We start from the raw sequence: 18,077 nt of genomic DNA on the forward strand, positions 1-18,077 counted from the left end.
GCTTTTTGCTGATGATTGTCTTATATTTACTCATGTTAATTTAACCAGTGTGAATAACCTCCTACAAGTCTTGCAGGATTTTAGTTCACAATCTGGTCAAGTCATAAATTTTGACAAGTCTTCGGTTTTCTATAGTCACAACATGGATCCTAAGGTATGTGCTTCTCTTAGTAATATCTTAGGTGTTAAACCAATGAGTAATGACGAGAAATATCTTGGTTCGCCTCTAACTATTGGAAGATCTAAAGTTCTAGCTTTCAAAGACATTCAAAAAGCATTTGAAAGGAAATTAGGGAACTGGCAAGGTACTACTCTCCATCAGGCAGGAAGATCCACAATGGTGAAAGCAGTATTGAATGATATCCCCACTTATCAGATGAGCACCTTCAAGCTACCTGAAAAACTTCTTAAAAATCTTAATACAATTCAAAGGCAGTTTTGGTGGGGGCATAAGTCTAATAGAGGTTTGAATCTTATTGGTTGGGACAATATGTGTCTTTCCAAGGATATAGGTGGTTTAGCATTCAGAGATTTAGAAATGCTTAACCATTCTTTGCGAACTAAACTAGCAAGGAGAATCAACCAATAATCTGATCATCTACTGCACAGGGTTCTTAAAGCAAAATACTTCAAGAAAGATAATTTCTTACACTTGAATGGTGAAAAGAGTGAATCTTCTTGGGTATGGAAGGGAATCGAAAAAGGTCTTTCAATAATACAACAACACTACTGCATGGAAATTAATAATGGTAAAACTACTAAAATTTGGGTAGACAGATGGGTGATCAGTCATGAGTTCAAATTGGAGCCGCTACATCCTTATCATCTTCAGTATGAGTATGTTTGTGAGCTTATTATTCAAGGTACTAATTCATGGAATGTGCCTTTTTTGAATGATCTATTCATTCCAGAGGTGGTTAACAAAATAGTGAGAATACAATTGTCAGTTACGGAAGAAGATGTCATCAAATGGATGCCATCGAAAGATGGTAATTTCACAGTAAAAAGCGCTTACAACAAGTTGATGGAACCAAGAATCCAAAATCAGATTGCTATTAGTGTTGTTCCTCAAGGTATCTGGAAATCTTTATGGAAAATGAAATTACCTCATAGGGTGAAGTTGTTTATCTGGAAATGTCTCAAAGACATAGTGCCAACTAGAGTATGTCTTTCACAGGATATGAATCCAATAGATGTGTCATGCGCCATCTGTAATTCAGAAGCCGAATCTCTCTACCATTTACTAGTCTTATGCAATCATGCTAAAGAAGTTTGGCGCATTCTTAATGTTAACATTGATCGGATCATCATCAACTATCATAGTATTAGAGAATGGATCATGTCATGGTTTCAAGGAGTCGAGAATGCTGGAGATGATGATTTAAAAACATGGAGATCTTTATTGATGGTGGGATGCTGGATTATATGGAAGGAACGATGTGATTGTGTGTTTCAGGATAAATCTTTAAACCCTACAGAAACTGCTTCTAGAATTAACTACACATTGCTGAGTTATAAACCTACTATACACAATAGTATAGATGCACCTCCTGAAATTACCCAGCATGATAATAATTTAGTTACTCATGTTCCATCTGACACATTTACTATATATGCAGATGCTTCTTATGATGAGTTAACTAATGATTGTGGTACTGGTATGGTACTGTGTAATATTGCAGGAAAACACACAGGGATCAAAGGAACCTATGCAGCTGGGATACTAGATGCAAAGTCTGGTGAATGCATGGCTATCAGAGAAGCACTAAGTTGGGCCAAAGGGATGGATCTGGAAAAGATTCAAATCATTTCGGATTATGAAATAGTGGTTAAAACTCTTAATAACGTTGCTCTACTAACAAGATGGGAGAACAGAAAGTTATTCAGAGACATAAAACAATTATCAACTTCTTTTCAGTTTTGTCATTTTAGTTTTATTCGTAGAGATGAGAATCAAATAGCTGATCTCATAGCTAAGAAAGTCAGGAAGGAAAAGATTGTAATTGAGGATTACAGTAGTACTGCCTCTGGTTTTGAAAGTCTGTTATCCAGGAATTTTAATCCTGAAACTCCTTAAATCAATAAAATCTCTTTTAGTATAAAAAAAAAGTATATATATATATATATATATATATATATATATATATTTGACGTCCAAGCAAAACTAATAAAAGATGTTCCCACCCAAAGCTGATGAGGCCTCCACTCACAACTATACACCGCCAAAGTAGGTAAAAGCATTCATATATTTTAGCCTCTAAGGTACATGTAGATTCTAGAGTACTGGACCACGACTTTTGCACATTCTTTCATACTATATGTAGGGTTGTGAAAAAAAACTGAATCACGGATTTCACCCGTATCCGTCCGCAAAATTGCGGGTGAAACCCAATATGCAAGAGCTATGAGCAGGACACGGATGGGATTCTCAAATCCCCATGTTTATACGGTTTGGTTGAGGCTGGACTTTACAATCCGCGGATTTACCCACACCGTACGGTTTTGGAAAGACAGATTATTAAATGACCTACTATGCATCTCCCCTTGTAACCCAATTGGCTTGACGGTAACATTTTGATTTTTTTGGGATGTTTGCTTCCACCGGCAGTACGTTTCATACTCTAATCAAAAAGAAGTAACGTCATGATCATTAGGAATCCAATTGGTTAGAGCACTGCTCGGTCGAACTCGCAAGCGTTGCTATTTCAAGCTTGTTCGTCAAGTTTAGTTGCCAAAACTATAAGTCTTGATTTCTAGTCTACTTATAGCTAAGTCTCGGACTAGGATAGTAATTGTAGTTGATCTCTAGACTCCACGACGTTCATCATGCAAAGACGAAGAACTACTCAAGGAACTGGTGGAACTTCATCGACAAAAAGTTATGTGGAGACTTGAACTTATCTATCACTCAAAAGTCTATCTACTCTATCTCCTGTCTTGAGACAAAAGTCGTATTGTTATATAGACTTCGATTATGCACATTTGCTATTTCGAGCCGAGTTTATCTCGCTTATCTATTTCTCGAAATATGTATTGGTAAGCTTTCTCTTTGGCCAGGTTCATCTTTACTCGTGACGAAAGTCATGTTGATCATTTCAATAACTTGAAAATCGCTTTGATGAAAAACAGTTTGTGAATAACAACTATATAACATCCTCTAAGAATGTTTCAATGATTGAAATGAGAGTTTAAATATATAACCATGTTTGGATATAAACATTGTATGTGAACTCATACTTGTGTAAGTCCAAAATCCTTGAACCAAAGTATGCGTACTTTACTGGTTTAGGATGACCGGAGCTAAGTCCGCGTACCTGTACGCGGACTGTCGGAAGTTCACATCCCGTGAATTTCTGCTGGAGTTTGTGAACTGAAAACAAGCTCAGTACGGGTACTTAAGTATGCGTACCGTTATGCGTACTTAAGTAGTTTATTTTTTAAAAACGGTTTATTCGTGAACTAAGACATTTATAAATTAAGGAATGCAATCTTTGCAAACTGTGGCTAAATGTTCATGAATCGATTCGAGTGAATCAAAATCGTTTTTGCTTCGATTGTGTCTTGTATACTTCTATGAGATCTAAGCAATTGAACAACTCTCTAACTAGTTCATTTGAGTCATTTGATCTAGTTGTGGTAAAGATGAATAAGACTGATATGAAAGTGCTCATATGGATAACCATTGGTTAACTATTGTTGAACCAACTAAGTGTACAGGTTTAGGTACGGTTACTCAAACCTAAATGAAGTTACATTTCATGTGTGTATAATAAGCTAAGTTCGATCTAACGGTTCAAAGATATTAGCTTGAGTCTAATTAGGTTTTCATATAACGATGAATATTGAATGCTTTTTTACCAAGGTAACTTAGATTGCAAACCCTGATTGGAGACTATATAAAGGATAACTCTAGCAACTGGGAAACCTAATCCCTACACCTTCTGTGTGATACTAGTTGTATAAGCTTAGGTTTCTCTTGAGACCCTGTAGGTTAACGACCTGAAGACTTCATTGGGATTGTGAAGACAGACCCAATTATTTTCTATGTAGTTGCGTGATCTGATCTTGTTGTTTCTATCGTATTTGAGTACAATCGTGAGATTGGATTGAGATTAATTTCTCCGATAGGCAAGATAGAAAAATAGTCACAAACACCTTCGTCTCATCGTTTATGATTCCACAATATCTTGTTTCGCTAGTCGATTAAGATTATTGTGAGGTGATTAATATTTCTAGGTTGCTCTTCGGGAATATAAGTATGGTATATCAATTGGTTCCTGTTCACCTTGATTTATCAAAAGACGGAACAGAACTCGTAGGTATTTCTGTGGGAGATAGATTTATCTATTCCTATAGATTTTTCTGTGTGAGACAGATTTGTTTATTAAAGTCTTCGACTTTGGGTCGTAGCAACTCTTAGTTGTGGGTGAGATCAGCTAAAGGAATCAAGTGCGTAGTATCCTGCTGGGATTAAAGACGTAAGGAGCGCAACTGTACCTTGGATCAGTGTGAGATTCATTGGGTTCAACTACAGTCCAGACCGAAGTTAGTTTGTAGTAGGCTAGTGTCTATAGCGGCTTAATACAATGTGTGTTCAATCTGGACTAGGTCCCAGGGTTTTTTCTGCATTTTTGGTTTCCTCGTTAACAAAACTTCTGGTGTCTGTGTTATTTCTTTTCCGCATTATATTTTGTTATATGACTGAAATATCACAGGTTGTGCGTTGAATCGATCAATTGGTAAACACAACCTTTGGTTGTCGATTGATCCTTGAACATTGGTCTTTGGTACCGTTCAAGTTATTTCTCTTGTATTTAGTCAGGTTCGCAGATTTCTATTTGTTTGAGTGAGGATTGAATAGAGAAATTGAGATATAACTCTTTGATATACTTTTTATTAAGATTGAGTCTGACTGTCTAGTTGATTCTCTTAAAAGTATATTGGAGTTAGTCTATACAGATTGCTAAGCGAAATATTGGGTGAGGTTGTTAGAGCCCCGCTTTTTTCAATTGGTATCAGAGCATGCAAACACGTTAAAGACCTTATAAGTCTGTGTTTGTAGCGATCTGACTCTATGGACATAAATTCTATCTCCATAAACGTATCACCAGTCTTCTATGGCTCAAACTACTTGTGGTAGAAAATCTCTATGCGTGCTTTTCTTCAGGCACGTGATTTTCAAACATGGGTACGTGTTGTTAATGGCTATACTCCTCCGGTTGATACAGAAGGCGATGTGTCTATACCTAAGGATATTGGTAGATATAGTCCATAAGAAATCCTTGTTGCAAAGAAAAATTCTGACGGCTTAAATGCTATCATACATGCCATTACCCCAGATTTTCAGCATCATGTGACTATGTGCACGAAGTCTAAAGATGCCGGGGATATCTTAGAAACCGTATTTGAAGGGAATACCTGTGAAAAAGAAGCTAGACTTCAAAACCTAAATTCTGATTGGGAAAACCTTCATATGGCAGATGAAAAATCATTTGATGAGTTTAATCACAAAGTGTCTGAAATTGTTAATGCATCCTTTGCATTGGGTAAGACTATTCCTGAAAAGGACATTGTGATGAAGATTCTCAGATCTCTGCCTTCCATATACGATTCTAAGAAGCATGCCATCGTTGAAGGAAATAACCTTAATGTGCTTTCCATAAATACTCTAATTGGAAAGCTAAAAATCCTTGATCTTGATCAGAACACGGTCAGAACATCTGCGTTCAATGTTGTGACCAACGCAAGTGAATCTTCTAATTTGTCTTGGGTTGATGAATGTTGTTCTAATCACGTTAATTTTGATAAATCACTGATAACATCAAAGATCAAAGATTGTGTGAAAAGAAGCAAAAGATGTGATAAACGTCTCTCTCCAGTTAATGCTTCAGATGATTCAATACAAGAAAAATCTTCCTTGGGTGTCAACATTTTTGATGCTTCTGATGGGTGCAATGAACTTTCAGCTCTTGCAGCAGAAACCTCCACCTACTCAATTTCTGATTCAGAGCTTGAGTCTTACACAGAGATTTGTGAATTCTTGAATAAAATTAGAGAGATTCACTAAGAAAATCTTCAACTAAGGGTTCGTTGAAGAAACTTGAATCATCGCTCCAGGTGAAAAATCTTGAGATAGATTGTCTTAATGATGAATTCACCAGAATCGTGTCTTTAAAGGAAAAAGAGATTAATATTCTTAAGAATTACCTGCAAAGGTTATCCGGAAGTTCTGACAAAATCTCAGCAATGTTATTCGCTCAGAAGTCCTTTGGGAACACAAATGGTTTGGGGTTTAAAAGCAAAACTGTAAACACAAACAACTCTCTTGTTCCGACTAACTCTGGAACAATGTATGTTGAATGTTGTGATAAACAGAAGGCAATTCAACAGAACAAAAAATCTTTATTGATTTATTCATTTTATGGAAATGCAAATCATATTCAAAGTATGTGTTGGAGATTCAAGAGGAACAACAAAAGAATTTCCAAACTTCAGGAGAACATGCAAAGGATGAATCTGGCGTTGGACAATCAACATGGTTTTCCTAAAAAATCCAGTAATTCCAGATTCACACGAGGTAAGAAATCTGTTTATACAACAAACCTTGATAAGCCACTATGTGGTAAAAGAGGTGAGCATTCGGCTCACTTCTTCATTGTCTAATACCAATGACGTCCGCATCCTCATCTTTAACTTGAGTAAATGAGGTTTGCATCAAGGTGGATCAAGTTTTGTATTTATATATTTTTCTTATTTTTGTTAAGAAAATATTCTCCTAATATTTAGATAATGGATAATAAACCATGAAAGACTTGTTCAAAGTTCTTCTAGGGTTTGGTTTTCCATAAGTCTATTCATAATCATTTGTAATCAAGGTCCTTCATCTCTTTTATCCTTGAAAAATACAGTTTCATGGCTCCTGTAACTAGAGGTACCACAAAAAGAGATGCAGTTGAAGCAGTTAATGTGTATCTGTGTGAAGGAATCACTTCCTCAAGGATGAAGAAAGAGAGATCTACAAACGATGGAGAAGGTTCTTCCTCTAACTGCCTCGTGTTTGTTTGTCATTTTGATAATAACTTTAGAGGTATGTTGAAAGATTTCATCAACAAAAGAAATGATTTAAAATCTCAAATCGTTTTCTCTGTAGAAATTTGATGAGGTCTCAAACTCACAAAAAATATATTCCTTACTCTTCCTACACTAAAAAGTAGCATAAGGATAAGCAGGTTCGTTCCTAAGGGAGAGTTGAGCTAAAGTTGTTGATTTAAATTTCTGAAAGGATGAATAATGCAAAAACTACAAAACAAATATTAATGCAAACAATGAGGATGAGAATGATTAGGGGTCTTTGTCCATTAGTGAACATGAATCTTCTTCAAAATACATTTACTAACAATCGTAGACAAGTCATAAGTTCAACAAGTCCATTAAATTCCAAAGTCACTTGGTAGAATAAGTTCTCTACTTGTGTCTAGTCAATCGAGCCACTTTGAATAAGCTCTCTAGTGTAACTCAACTAACCGGTATGTTCTATGAGTCGAATTGATCCTAACCACATGCTCGTAAGTTCAACATGTTAACTTAGGGCTGTCTAATACACATCAAAATCCATAACATCCCATTGCAACGTTGATGTTTTGCTACTTGTGATAATATTATCTCAACAATTACAGATTAAGACTCTAAAATCTAGCTTTAGAATTGCAAACAAGTTATCCAATTGGCCTTTTAAATAACCTGCAAACAATCCATGGTCATAAGAACGGCATAAGACAAACAACAAAACAATATTGAGAAAGAAAAACTGATTTGAAAATCAATTTAAAACCCAGGTCACATAGTTTCGAAATAACCCTAGCCAAACAAGTATTTAGCTACACATGGAGTTCATGACTGAAACAAAACAATAAGCAAACCGAAACAGCAACAGCAGGTGGAGATGCGAATATGGAATGGTAGTTGATGCCGTGAATTGTCGGTGGGCTGCGGCGTAACTCGATGGTTGATTGATGTACTGCTGCTGTTATGTTGCGATTTCGTACTGTGTCGCTGCTGGTGTTGAACTGCTCAAGCTCGCTGCTGCTTGTAGTATGGTCAGGTGGAGTAGGTGGTGGATGAAAGGTGTTGTATTGTGGATCTGGTGGTATAACAGATGGGTTGAATTGCGAGCAGCTGAACTGGTGATGCTGATGGGAGGTGTATGCAGGTGGTGGATGTGGAGGTGATATGCTGGTGGTAATGCAAACTGCAGGTGCAGTGGTGATGCAGATATGCAGGCGGTATGCAGATGAAGTGGAGTGTAGGTGATCTGTGGATGAATATGCAGATGATAATGGAGATGGTGGAATAGGGTTTGGAGAGGAGCTAAAGCTCCTCTCTGTTGAAGGTGGTGAAGCAGTTGTGAGGGGTATGAGATTGATTTCTTGCTCTAGCTTTTAGGTCCCTTTTATAGCATCAATTCTTCCAGTAAACTTGACTACCACGCGAACCATCTTTCCTGATCCTCTACAAACTGAGTACTCTTCGATCTTCTCCGTTTATCTCCAATCGACGGTAGCAACAAACATACTACTAGCTGAATTTTAGCTCAATCAACTTACCAAACCGACTAACTTAACCCCTGATTTATTTCCTTCCCTTCCTGCCTTCGAAATTATCTCTTGACCCATTGAACACAACCTTCGAGAGCATGGTTAGCTGCGGCTAGACTTGGCAAAGCACCTGGTTTAGTGACAAGAACTAGGTCTACTTCTCTGATTTCTTGGCTTGAAATAAAACACAAAACAGACTTTACAACCCATATTATTACGACTCTTACAGTGTCTTTACTGGTCGCAGCTTCGAAAACATGTTCTCATTCTTCATATACGATGCACAGACTCATGGCTAGCTAATGGCAAAGAGAAGAGACTTGAATGTTGTTGCAAGACACGGCCTGTGGTTCAGGCATTCTATCGAGCACTAAATGTGCGTTTTGCTGATGTCTCAGAGATGAACACTCTGCTGATTTCGAAATCATTCAATCTCCTTCCCTGCAATGAGTAATTCAAATAGACAGCAACCCAAGTTCCTAAATGTCACCAGGATACGAGAACCTTCATCAATTTTCATCATTCATTACAGCTTCAGTTCAACAACAGCAACAACATATCTTCGGCTAGTTTCTAAGCACATAAACTCTATCCAACTCGAGACAAGACTAACTCTCTCCTTACGAGCTTAGTATCGCCTGTTACTTGTCACACTCGAGCTCAAAACCCTTTACAAACAATCACACAACCGTGGCAGCAAACACTCTTGTTCTTCCCTGTCTTTCCAGTTAAACCTCTGTCCAGATAGCCTTACCAATTCTCCGTATACTTTTTTTCTGTGCCAACTTGTGCTAACGCATCGAGCATTAACCCAATGAACCATGGTTAGCCGACGGGAACCCTCTTGGCAATGAACAAAGAGTAGCAGCAGGGAACTTTATTTAGAATCTGGTCGTGAACTGCAATTGACCCTCTTGGCACATAAACTGGTGGCGCTGAACTGAGACGCCTTGTATTTCCCCAGCTGTAGGTTTAGTGACTGCCCCGAGCAGTAGAAAGTCGGTGCTTTAATAATTCTCTCTTTGACACTATATGTGTCGTGTCTTTACATGATTCGAATCCGTCAATTCCAAGTACACAATTCTAATCCGTCAATTCCAAGTTCACCAACCAACGTCGTAAGCCTCTATTTTTCTTCTTTCATGTAGCATGACTCCAAAATAACTACAAAATGCAAAACAAAGCGTAATATCCACTAATACCAGGGAAAATAGCAAAGAAAAGTATATGAAATTGATAATCAAATGATGTATTTTAAGCTCCTATCAAAATTATAACTCACTATGAACAAATGTTGTCTCTAACAAAGAACACCTTGTGTGAGCTAAAAAGAGAACTTAGTGAGTTGACTGATATCTCTGAAGATTTAGAGGAATTGAACGATCCCATAATCAATGGGTTTTTCAATAATGAGAAGGAATTCTCGGTAGATACTCTGAGAAAGCTCTATAATGTCTAGGAAACTTCTTATGAGAATTTTATTCTTGTGTTTTTAAGAAGGATAACTAGGGTTTGGAATAGCCATTATTGTGAGTACACATAGCTATGTCCAACGTTTTCATCTTGCAATGTTTTTAGATTTATTTATTTAAATTCTAAAGTTATTTGGAAGATGATTTTGCAGTATTAATCTTTATGGTTTCATATATTGCAATTTGTTATGGGATATGTGTGTTTGCGTCAGTGAACTATGATTGTCCCATACGTGTTAAGTCTTTCATATGTCGATGTGCATGTATTGATAAAAGATTGAATGAACTTTTGACAAACAAAAGTTAAGCCTTTTATGTCATTATGCAAATATTGATGGAAGAAAGGATGAACTTTTGTCTACAAAGATTAAGTCTATTATATGTCATTGTGCAAATGATGATGAGAAATAGAATGAATCTTTATTTGTTCCGCAGTATTGATCTTCTATGATCCACATTTTTTAATGTAAATATTGTGCGGCTCCGTAAGTTCTCTTATGTGAGCATTTCCGATTAAATTAATCATAGGTTCTCTTGTGGTTAATTTAATTGAGATTTTTGGATACAAATTCATATTCTTATGAGATTTGTTAATGTCCAAAGAGATCCTTTTTTTTCTTGTAAAAATAAGGTCGCTCTTTTTGTTCTTTCGGGAATGACATTTTATGGGGGAAAGTTCTTAATTGAACTTGTGCTTAATTGCCAATTTTTTGTGGGGAGCGCGGCTGTAGAATATTATAGGGGTTATCTTGTATCGTTATAAACTCCTTGATGAATAAATTTAGTTTCGACTATATGATTGCATCTAAAAAGTTGATATGTACTTTCTTTTGGTCATGAAGTGTCTCTATGGAAATTTCATTAGGATCCCACTAGTTTTCGTACCTTTGCCAATTTTATTGACAAAAAGGGGCAGAATTAATGTGTAGTTCACACTACAAATACATATGGTTTTCGGATCATTATGTAAGGGGGAGTGGTTTTCATGTGAGATGAAGTATTGACTAAGGGGGAGTGACACATATCACCATAATATTGTTGTCAAAGTTGTGATAAAATTGAACTTTGATGTTGTGTAATAATACTATGACACTGTATAACAATGATTGAGAGCTATTGTTTTTACATTGTTATGGCTACGGATCTTCAACAACGATGACGCTGAATTGAATATCTTTGGAATCATTTGAGTACTTGGAAGTGATGAAGATTTCGAGTAATGTTGAAGAACCAAGGAGATCAAGCATGTGGATGAGAAAGGGGGAGATAGTTTTGTATTCCATATGTATTGATAGTTTTGTCAATACATATGTATTAATAGCAAAGTTTATTTATTTTGTATTCCATATATATTGATAGTTTTGTCACTAAAATTGACAAAGGGGGAGATTGTTAGAGCACTGCTCGGTCGAACTCGCAAGCGTTGCTATCTCAAGCTTGTTCGTCAAGTTTAGTTGCCAAAACTATAAGTCTTGATTTCTAGTCTACTTATAGCTAACTCTCGGACTAGGATAATAAGTGTACTTGAAATCTAGACTCCACATCATTCATCATGCAAAGAAGAAGAACTACTCAAGGAACTGGTGGAACTTCATCGACAAAAAGGTATGTGGAGACTTGAACTTATCTATCACTCAAAAGTCTATCTACTCTATCTCCTATCTTGAGACAAAAGTCGTATTGCTATATAGACCTCGATTATACACATTTGTTATTTCGATTCGAGTTTATCTCGCTTATCTATTTCTCGAAATATGTGTTGGTAAGCTTCCGCTTTGGCCAAGTTCATCTTTACTCGTGACGAAAGTCATGTTGATCATTTCAATAACTGGAAAATCGCTTTGATGAAAAATAGTTTGTGAATAACAACTATATAACATCCTCTAAGAATGTTTCAATCATTGAAATGAGAGTTTAAAATATATAACCATGTTTGGATATAAACATTGTATGTGAACTCATACTTGTGTAAGTCTAAAATCCTTGAACCAAAATATGCGTACTTTATTAGTTTAGGATGACGGGAGATAATTCCGCGTACCTGTACGCGTACTGTCGGAAGTTCACATCCCTTCAATTTCTGCTGGAGTTTGTGAACTGAAAACAAGCTCAGTCCGGGTACTTAAGTATGCGTACTGGTATGCGTACTTAAGTGGGTTATTTTCTAAAAACAGTTTATTCGTGAACTAAGAAATTTATAAATTAAGGAATGCAATCTTTGCAAACCGTGGCTATAATGTTCATGAATCAATTCGAGTGAATCAAAATCGTTCTTGCTTCCGTTGTGTCTTGTATACTTCTATGAGATCTAAGCAATTGAACAACTCTCTAACTAGTTCATTTGAGTCATTTGAACTAGTTGTGGTGAAGATGAATAAGGTTGATTTGAAAGTGCTCATATGGCTAACCATTGGTTAACTATTGTTGAACCAACTAAGTGTAAACGTTTAGGTACGGTTACTGAAACCTAAATAAAGTTACATTTCATGTGTGTATAACAAGCTAATTTCGATCTAACAGTTGAAAGCTATTAGCTTGAATCTAATCAGGTTTTCATCTAACGGTGAATATTAAATACTTTGTTACCAAGGTAACTTAGATTGCAAACCCTGATTTAGAGACTATATAAAGGAGAACTATAGCAACTGGGAAACCTAATCCTCACACCTTCTGTGTGATACTAGTTGTATAATCTAGAGTCGATTCTCCTTTAATCTTAGGTTTCTCTCGAAACCCTGTAGGTTAACAACTTGAAGACTTCATTGGGATTGTGAAGCCAGACCCAACTATTTTCACTGTTGTTGCGTGATCTGATCTTGATGTTTCTATCGTATTTGAGTACAATTGTAATATTGTCTTGAGATTAATTTCTCCGATAGGAAAGATAAAAAAGTAGTCACAAACACCTTCGTTTCATCTTTTGTGATTCCACAATATCTTATTTCGCTAGTTGGTTAAGATTATTGTGAGGTGATTGATATTTCTATGAGGTTTTTCGGGAATATAAGTTTGGTATATCAATTGGTTCTTGTTCACCTTGATTTATCAAAAGACAGAACAAAACTCGTAGGTATTTCTGTGGGAGATAGATTTATCTATTCCTATAGACTTTTCTGTGTGAGACAGATTTGTTTATTAAAGTCTTCGACTTTGGGTCGTAGCAACTCTTAGTTGTAGGTGAGATCAGTTAAGGGAATCAAGTGCGTAGTATCCTACTGGGATCAGAGACCTAAGGAGCGCAACTGTACCTTGGATCAGTGTGAGATTGATTGGGGTACAACTACAGTCCAGACCGAAGTTAGTTTGTAGTAAGCTAGTGTCTGTAGCGGCTTAATACAATGTGTGTTCAATCTGGACTAGGTCTCGAGGGTTTTCTGCAGTTGCGGTTTCCTCGTTAAAAAAACTTATGGTGTCTGTGTTATTTCTTTTCCGCATTATATTTTGTTATATAATTGAAATATCACAGGTTGTCCGTTGAATCGATCAATTGGTAAATCCAACCTTTGGTTGTTGATTGAAATTTATTGGTCCTTGAACATTGGTCTTTGGTATAGTTCCATTAATTCTCTTGTATTCAATCAGGCTTGTAGATTTCTATTTGTTTGAGTGGGGATTGAATCGAGAAATTGAGATATAACTCTTTGATATACTTTTTATTAAGATTGAGTATGACTGTCTAGTTGATTCTCTTAAAAGTATATTGGAGTTAGTCCATACAGATTTCTAAGCGAAATATTGGGTGAGGTTGTTAGACCCCGCTTTTTCACGATTTCCTGAGAAACTCCATAAGTTTTGTATGTCATCAAACTCCAACCCTATTTTTTTTGTTCTGCACTAGAATCTTTCCTTCTAAAAGTGGTGCTCTATTTAGTTAGCGATCATTAGCTCCACTTTTCTTCTCTCAAATAAAACCCTTTTTTCTCTTTCATATTTTTATTATTAAACTTATGTTTCACCAGAAAGAAAATAACCTTTTTTTGTTTTGTTTGTATTACATTTTTTTTCTGACTAAATCTGCGGTTAATTCGTATTCGGCCCGTATCACCCGCTAATCTGCGGGTGATTGGGCCGGACACGGTTGGATTTTTCAAATCCGCAACTTTGACGGATTAGATATGGGTGACCCTTAATCCGCAATCGTCCGTCCGTTTCACACCCCTAACTACAATAAACATATTATTAGGCTAACAAGAAAGACAAAATAGAGGTAGATGTTACTGTGGTACAGTTTGAAACTCGTCAGCATCGGTGTGGGGATTTTTCTCTTTCTTTTTCTAGTTACCTGGTCTTGTAGGTGTTAGACATTTTTGAGGTTTAAACTTCAATATAACCATTGTATATATCGAATATAAATTGATATCCACACAAACCCGTCATAGGAACCCAACATTCGACCTAGCCGTAAAACACTCGACGGTTAGGAATTCATCATTAAAGAATAAAAAATTAGTAGCCTACGGTTGGGAAATGATGAATTCTACTTTGATCATTCTAACCTATTTAAGTAATCAAAAACAACATTAATACAGGGTTTGCCGATTTTTACCTAATAGATCTTATGGATGGAAGATTATCTGGCAGTTGAGGTGTTTAAACTTCAATTCATCATTTATTTATTTGGAGTTCATCAACTTCATTATTTGGTGGTGAATTATGAAGGATAAAAGAAAGAGAAGATAAATTGATTAGCTCTTTCTTTATGAATAATTGTTAGATTTAGCTCAGTTGAACCCACCAAGCGTTGGTATGTCAAGTTTGGTTGTCATATTATAGTGAACCAAAACTCATTTAAAGAGTCGCTTGATTATGTACAAGAGTCAACTTCGTATAGGTTAGCTTGAAAGTATTAGGATATGAGACATTACAAGTATTGAGAAGACTTGAAGAAGTGAAAAAGTAAGGAGCTACAACAACAACATCATCCTTCCACTTGAGGTTAGTGATATTTGACTTGAACTGTTTTATTCCCTAACGTATCTTTCAAGTAGTGCATATTGAAAACATAACTGCGAAGCATGAATGACTACACTCTAGTTAGATTTAGTATTAAGGAATACAATACGAAGTATACTGCTTATCTTTTGAACTTCATATATAAGACATCGACATAATCGTTTGAATGTTATAGTGATTATGTATGGGTATGAGGTGAAGATTTCATCCTAGGAAACAATGTTTTACACTAGTTTAAATGAAGTAAATTCATGAACTTGTTTCGTGAATCGAAAGGGAAATCTCTAGGCTTATTGGTATTGTTATTCATTGCATATATTTTGAATTACCAATATGTGTGATTAGTATAACCTCTCATGACTTGTTTATGTTCTTGGTAAAACTATTCACAAGGCCTGAATTTTGTATTGGTATGACTTTTATTAGTGAAACCGATCTTAAGTAATCACCTGAGATGGGTATTGGTATGATCGATTTAGTGTTATTGGTATGACCAACTCTAGGCAAAGGGGAACCGATCCTATGAAGAGGTGCAACCGATCACAAAAGGGGAATTGATCCTTGTAAGAGGTGCAACACGTTTTTAGTAGATAGGGGAACCGATCCTATGAACATGTGCAACAAGTTTTTAGTGAAAGGGGAACCGGTCCTATGGACATGTGCAGCAAATACAAGTAGTTACCATAAGTATGTGTGGAACCGATCCTAGTACCTAGTCAACCGAATTTCTGGAAAGCTAGTGTGACTATGCACAGTACTCACATGGAGGTAGAACTGAAACTTATTTTGGTAGAACCGAGAAACCCATGATTTGTGATTGAGTGTTCTTAATCAATCACATAGTTCTTGAAAGTCAGATGAACCAATTCTAAACTCGTTTGGAAGTGTCGAAAATCGGTTTCAAGATTGTAAGTATGAAAGAGGACTTACAAAGTAAAGATGTCGACATACTTTGAACATGTGCAGTAACGCTTATCTTTTATTGTTCAAAGATATTCCTTAATAGCTAAAGGAAAAATCCCAGATCGAAAAATAAGTTGAGAATCTTTTAATTAAGGTTTTTAATTTTATTTTTGGAAAATGAAAATTGGTAGTGTACATTTACTAATTGGAGATTTTCTAAGATATTTTCGGTCAATGTTTGGACAAAGCATTTCCAGGAATTATGGAAACCGAATCTGGAATATATTGCATATCTTGAGAATATTTTTGGATTTGGAAATTCCTTGGTGTCCAAACTTCCTTGGTCTATAAATATCAAAGTTTGCATTTCTAGCAAACTAATCCTAAGAGCCAGCAAAACTACCTAGTTGTGTTGTTACTGGTGGAGCCGCCTATTCGGAGAGGAAAGTAACCTAATTAGACGAAATCTCTTACGACCTCTCAGTTTAAAGACTTCTTTGGGATTGAGAAGCTCTATTAGTACCGTTGGTGGGAAACTAGATAATTGCGGTTTATTATTAGTTTTCGATTGATTTGATTGACTAGTTGTTGAACTTTGATTGCACCTAGTTTGTTTATGCTTGAGAATCTTCTCTTCTGATATAAGATTCACTCAAACTAGATCGAAGTTTCGACGGGGATCTTTAGATTGTTTGTAGTTCTAAAGACATCTTGTGATAATCCGTTGTTAACAGACTTCGTTCTGTGCGTGATTGATCACATGAGATTCAAGTTGATTGTGTGCAGGTGTTTATTGAAGATCTAAGAAGATTTGAAGACAAAGAATACTTTGAAGATTTATGATTTGGGTTCATAATCTTTGGTGTGCACAATACTTGTTTCGGTTAAAGAGGATCCAACTATAATCAGTTTATCCTTATGGTAGATTAGATTGATTAGTTGAGTAGATCGGAATCAATACGTTTCTTTGTGATTCAAAGTATTGATTGCAAAATCTAGACGATTACTTCAGTAATTGTTAGTAGATAGATCTAAGGACCTGACAAAGGAGTTTATTGAGATAAACGGAAGAGCCTTCTGTCGAACTCGCATCACTTGGTTGAAAAGATTTGATATCAAACAGATTTGTTGTTTCTTTACTGTTTGGAATACGAACCAAAGGAATTGTTCCAAGTACGTGACGTATTACAAGTTGGAGGCGTGGGAATACAGACGGAACTAGGTGAACTATAGGGTTAGTTGCTTGGTCTCAACTTTACGAAGTTGGTTTGATTTTGTATAGCGGCTTAATCCTGAGAGTATTCAATTCTGGACAAGGTCCCGGGGTTCTTCTGCATTTGAGGTTTCCTCGTTAACAAAATCTTGTTGTGTCTTTTACTTTTCTATTTCCGCAATTATAATTGTTTTTATTATAATTAGAAGTGAAATACACAAACGTTAATTCTTATTTACTTGATAGTAATCCTATTGTGTTTGGTCAAGTACGAACCTCTTATCAAGTAAACATACTTTGTTGTTGTATTGTCTTGATCTCGTATCCATAGACGATCACACGAAGTGTGAACCGATTAGTTGTACTTTCTCGACTCAGTCCATAGACAATCACTTTCGGAGAAAGGATTATAGCTGGAAAAGTTTTATATTGAGGTATATTCGGGTACCCTCTTCTTTTCAGTTGGTATCAGAGCAGGCAAACACAAAAAGATCTAACAATCTGTGTTTGGTTCGATCCAACCTATAAGAAATTGAATCTAATGGTCGATTCGGTTAACGTAATGGAAGGATTTGACTACTTCAAAAATTCATGGTGGAAAACGAGAATGAGGTTTGTAATACTTTTGTTCCTAAATGTTTTAGGGATTGGAATTATGTCCATGTATGTCTTGGAAGACTTACATAATCAGTGGGATATCATAGAATTGTATATCATTGTCTTGGATACTAACATGTTTAGTAGTAATGATACAATACTCTATGAGACAGGTTGTATCTCGAAAACGCATAAGATTCCTCTCAGAATTTTTCACTATATGAACCATAACTATTGCGTTCTAGAAAAATCTGGAATCTTAAATATATTTTGGATAAATTACCAAAGTATATATATGTACATTTTCAGAGTAAAGACTGTCAATGTATTGCCGTCTAGGAGGCG

At 36.0% G+C, this 18,077-nt stretch overlaps 1 protein-coding gene across 1 annotated transcript; it reads left to right on the forward strand.

Moving 5' to 3' along the window:
* The first annotated feature begins 733 nt into the window (after positions 1 to 733).
* Positions 734 to 2,077, forward strand: LOC113294886. Its single transcript, XM_026543258.1, has one exon. It carries the CDS (start codon positions 734 to 736, stop codon positions 2,075 to 2,077), a length of 1,344 nt encoding a protein of 447 aa, XP_026399043.1.
* Positions 2,078 to 18,077: the final 16,000 nt, after the last annotated feature.

Source organism: Papaver somniferum, chromosome 7, assembly GCF_003573695.1.
Source record: "Papaver somniferum cultivar HN1 chromosome 7, ASM357369v1, whole genome shotgun sequence".
In the NCBI taxonomy this organism is placed as follows: domain Eukaryota; kingdom Viridiplantae; phylum Streptophyta; class Magnoliopsida; order Ranunculales; family Papaveraceae; genus Papaver; species Papaver somniferum.

Excerpts from the sequence above, each read along its gene's own strand:
- LOC113294886 (XM_026543258.1), top strand. The coding sequence starts at position 734 with ATGGAAATTAATAATGGTAAAACTACTAAAATTTGGGTAGACAGATGG.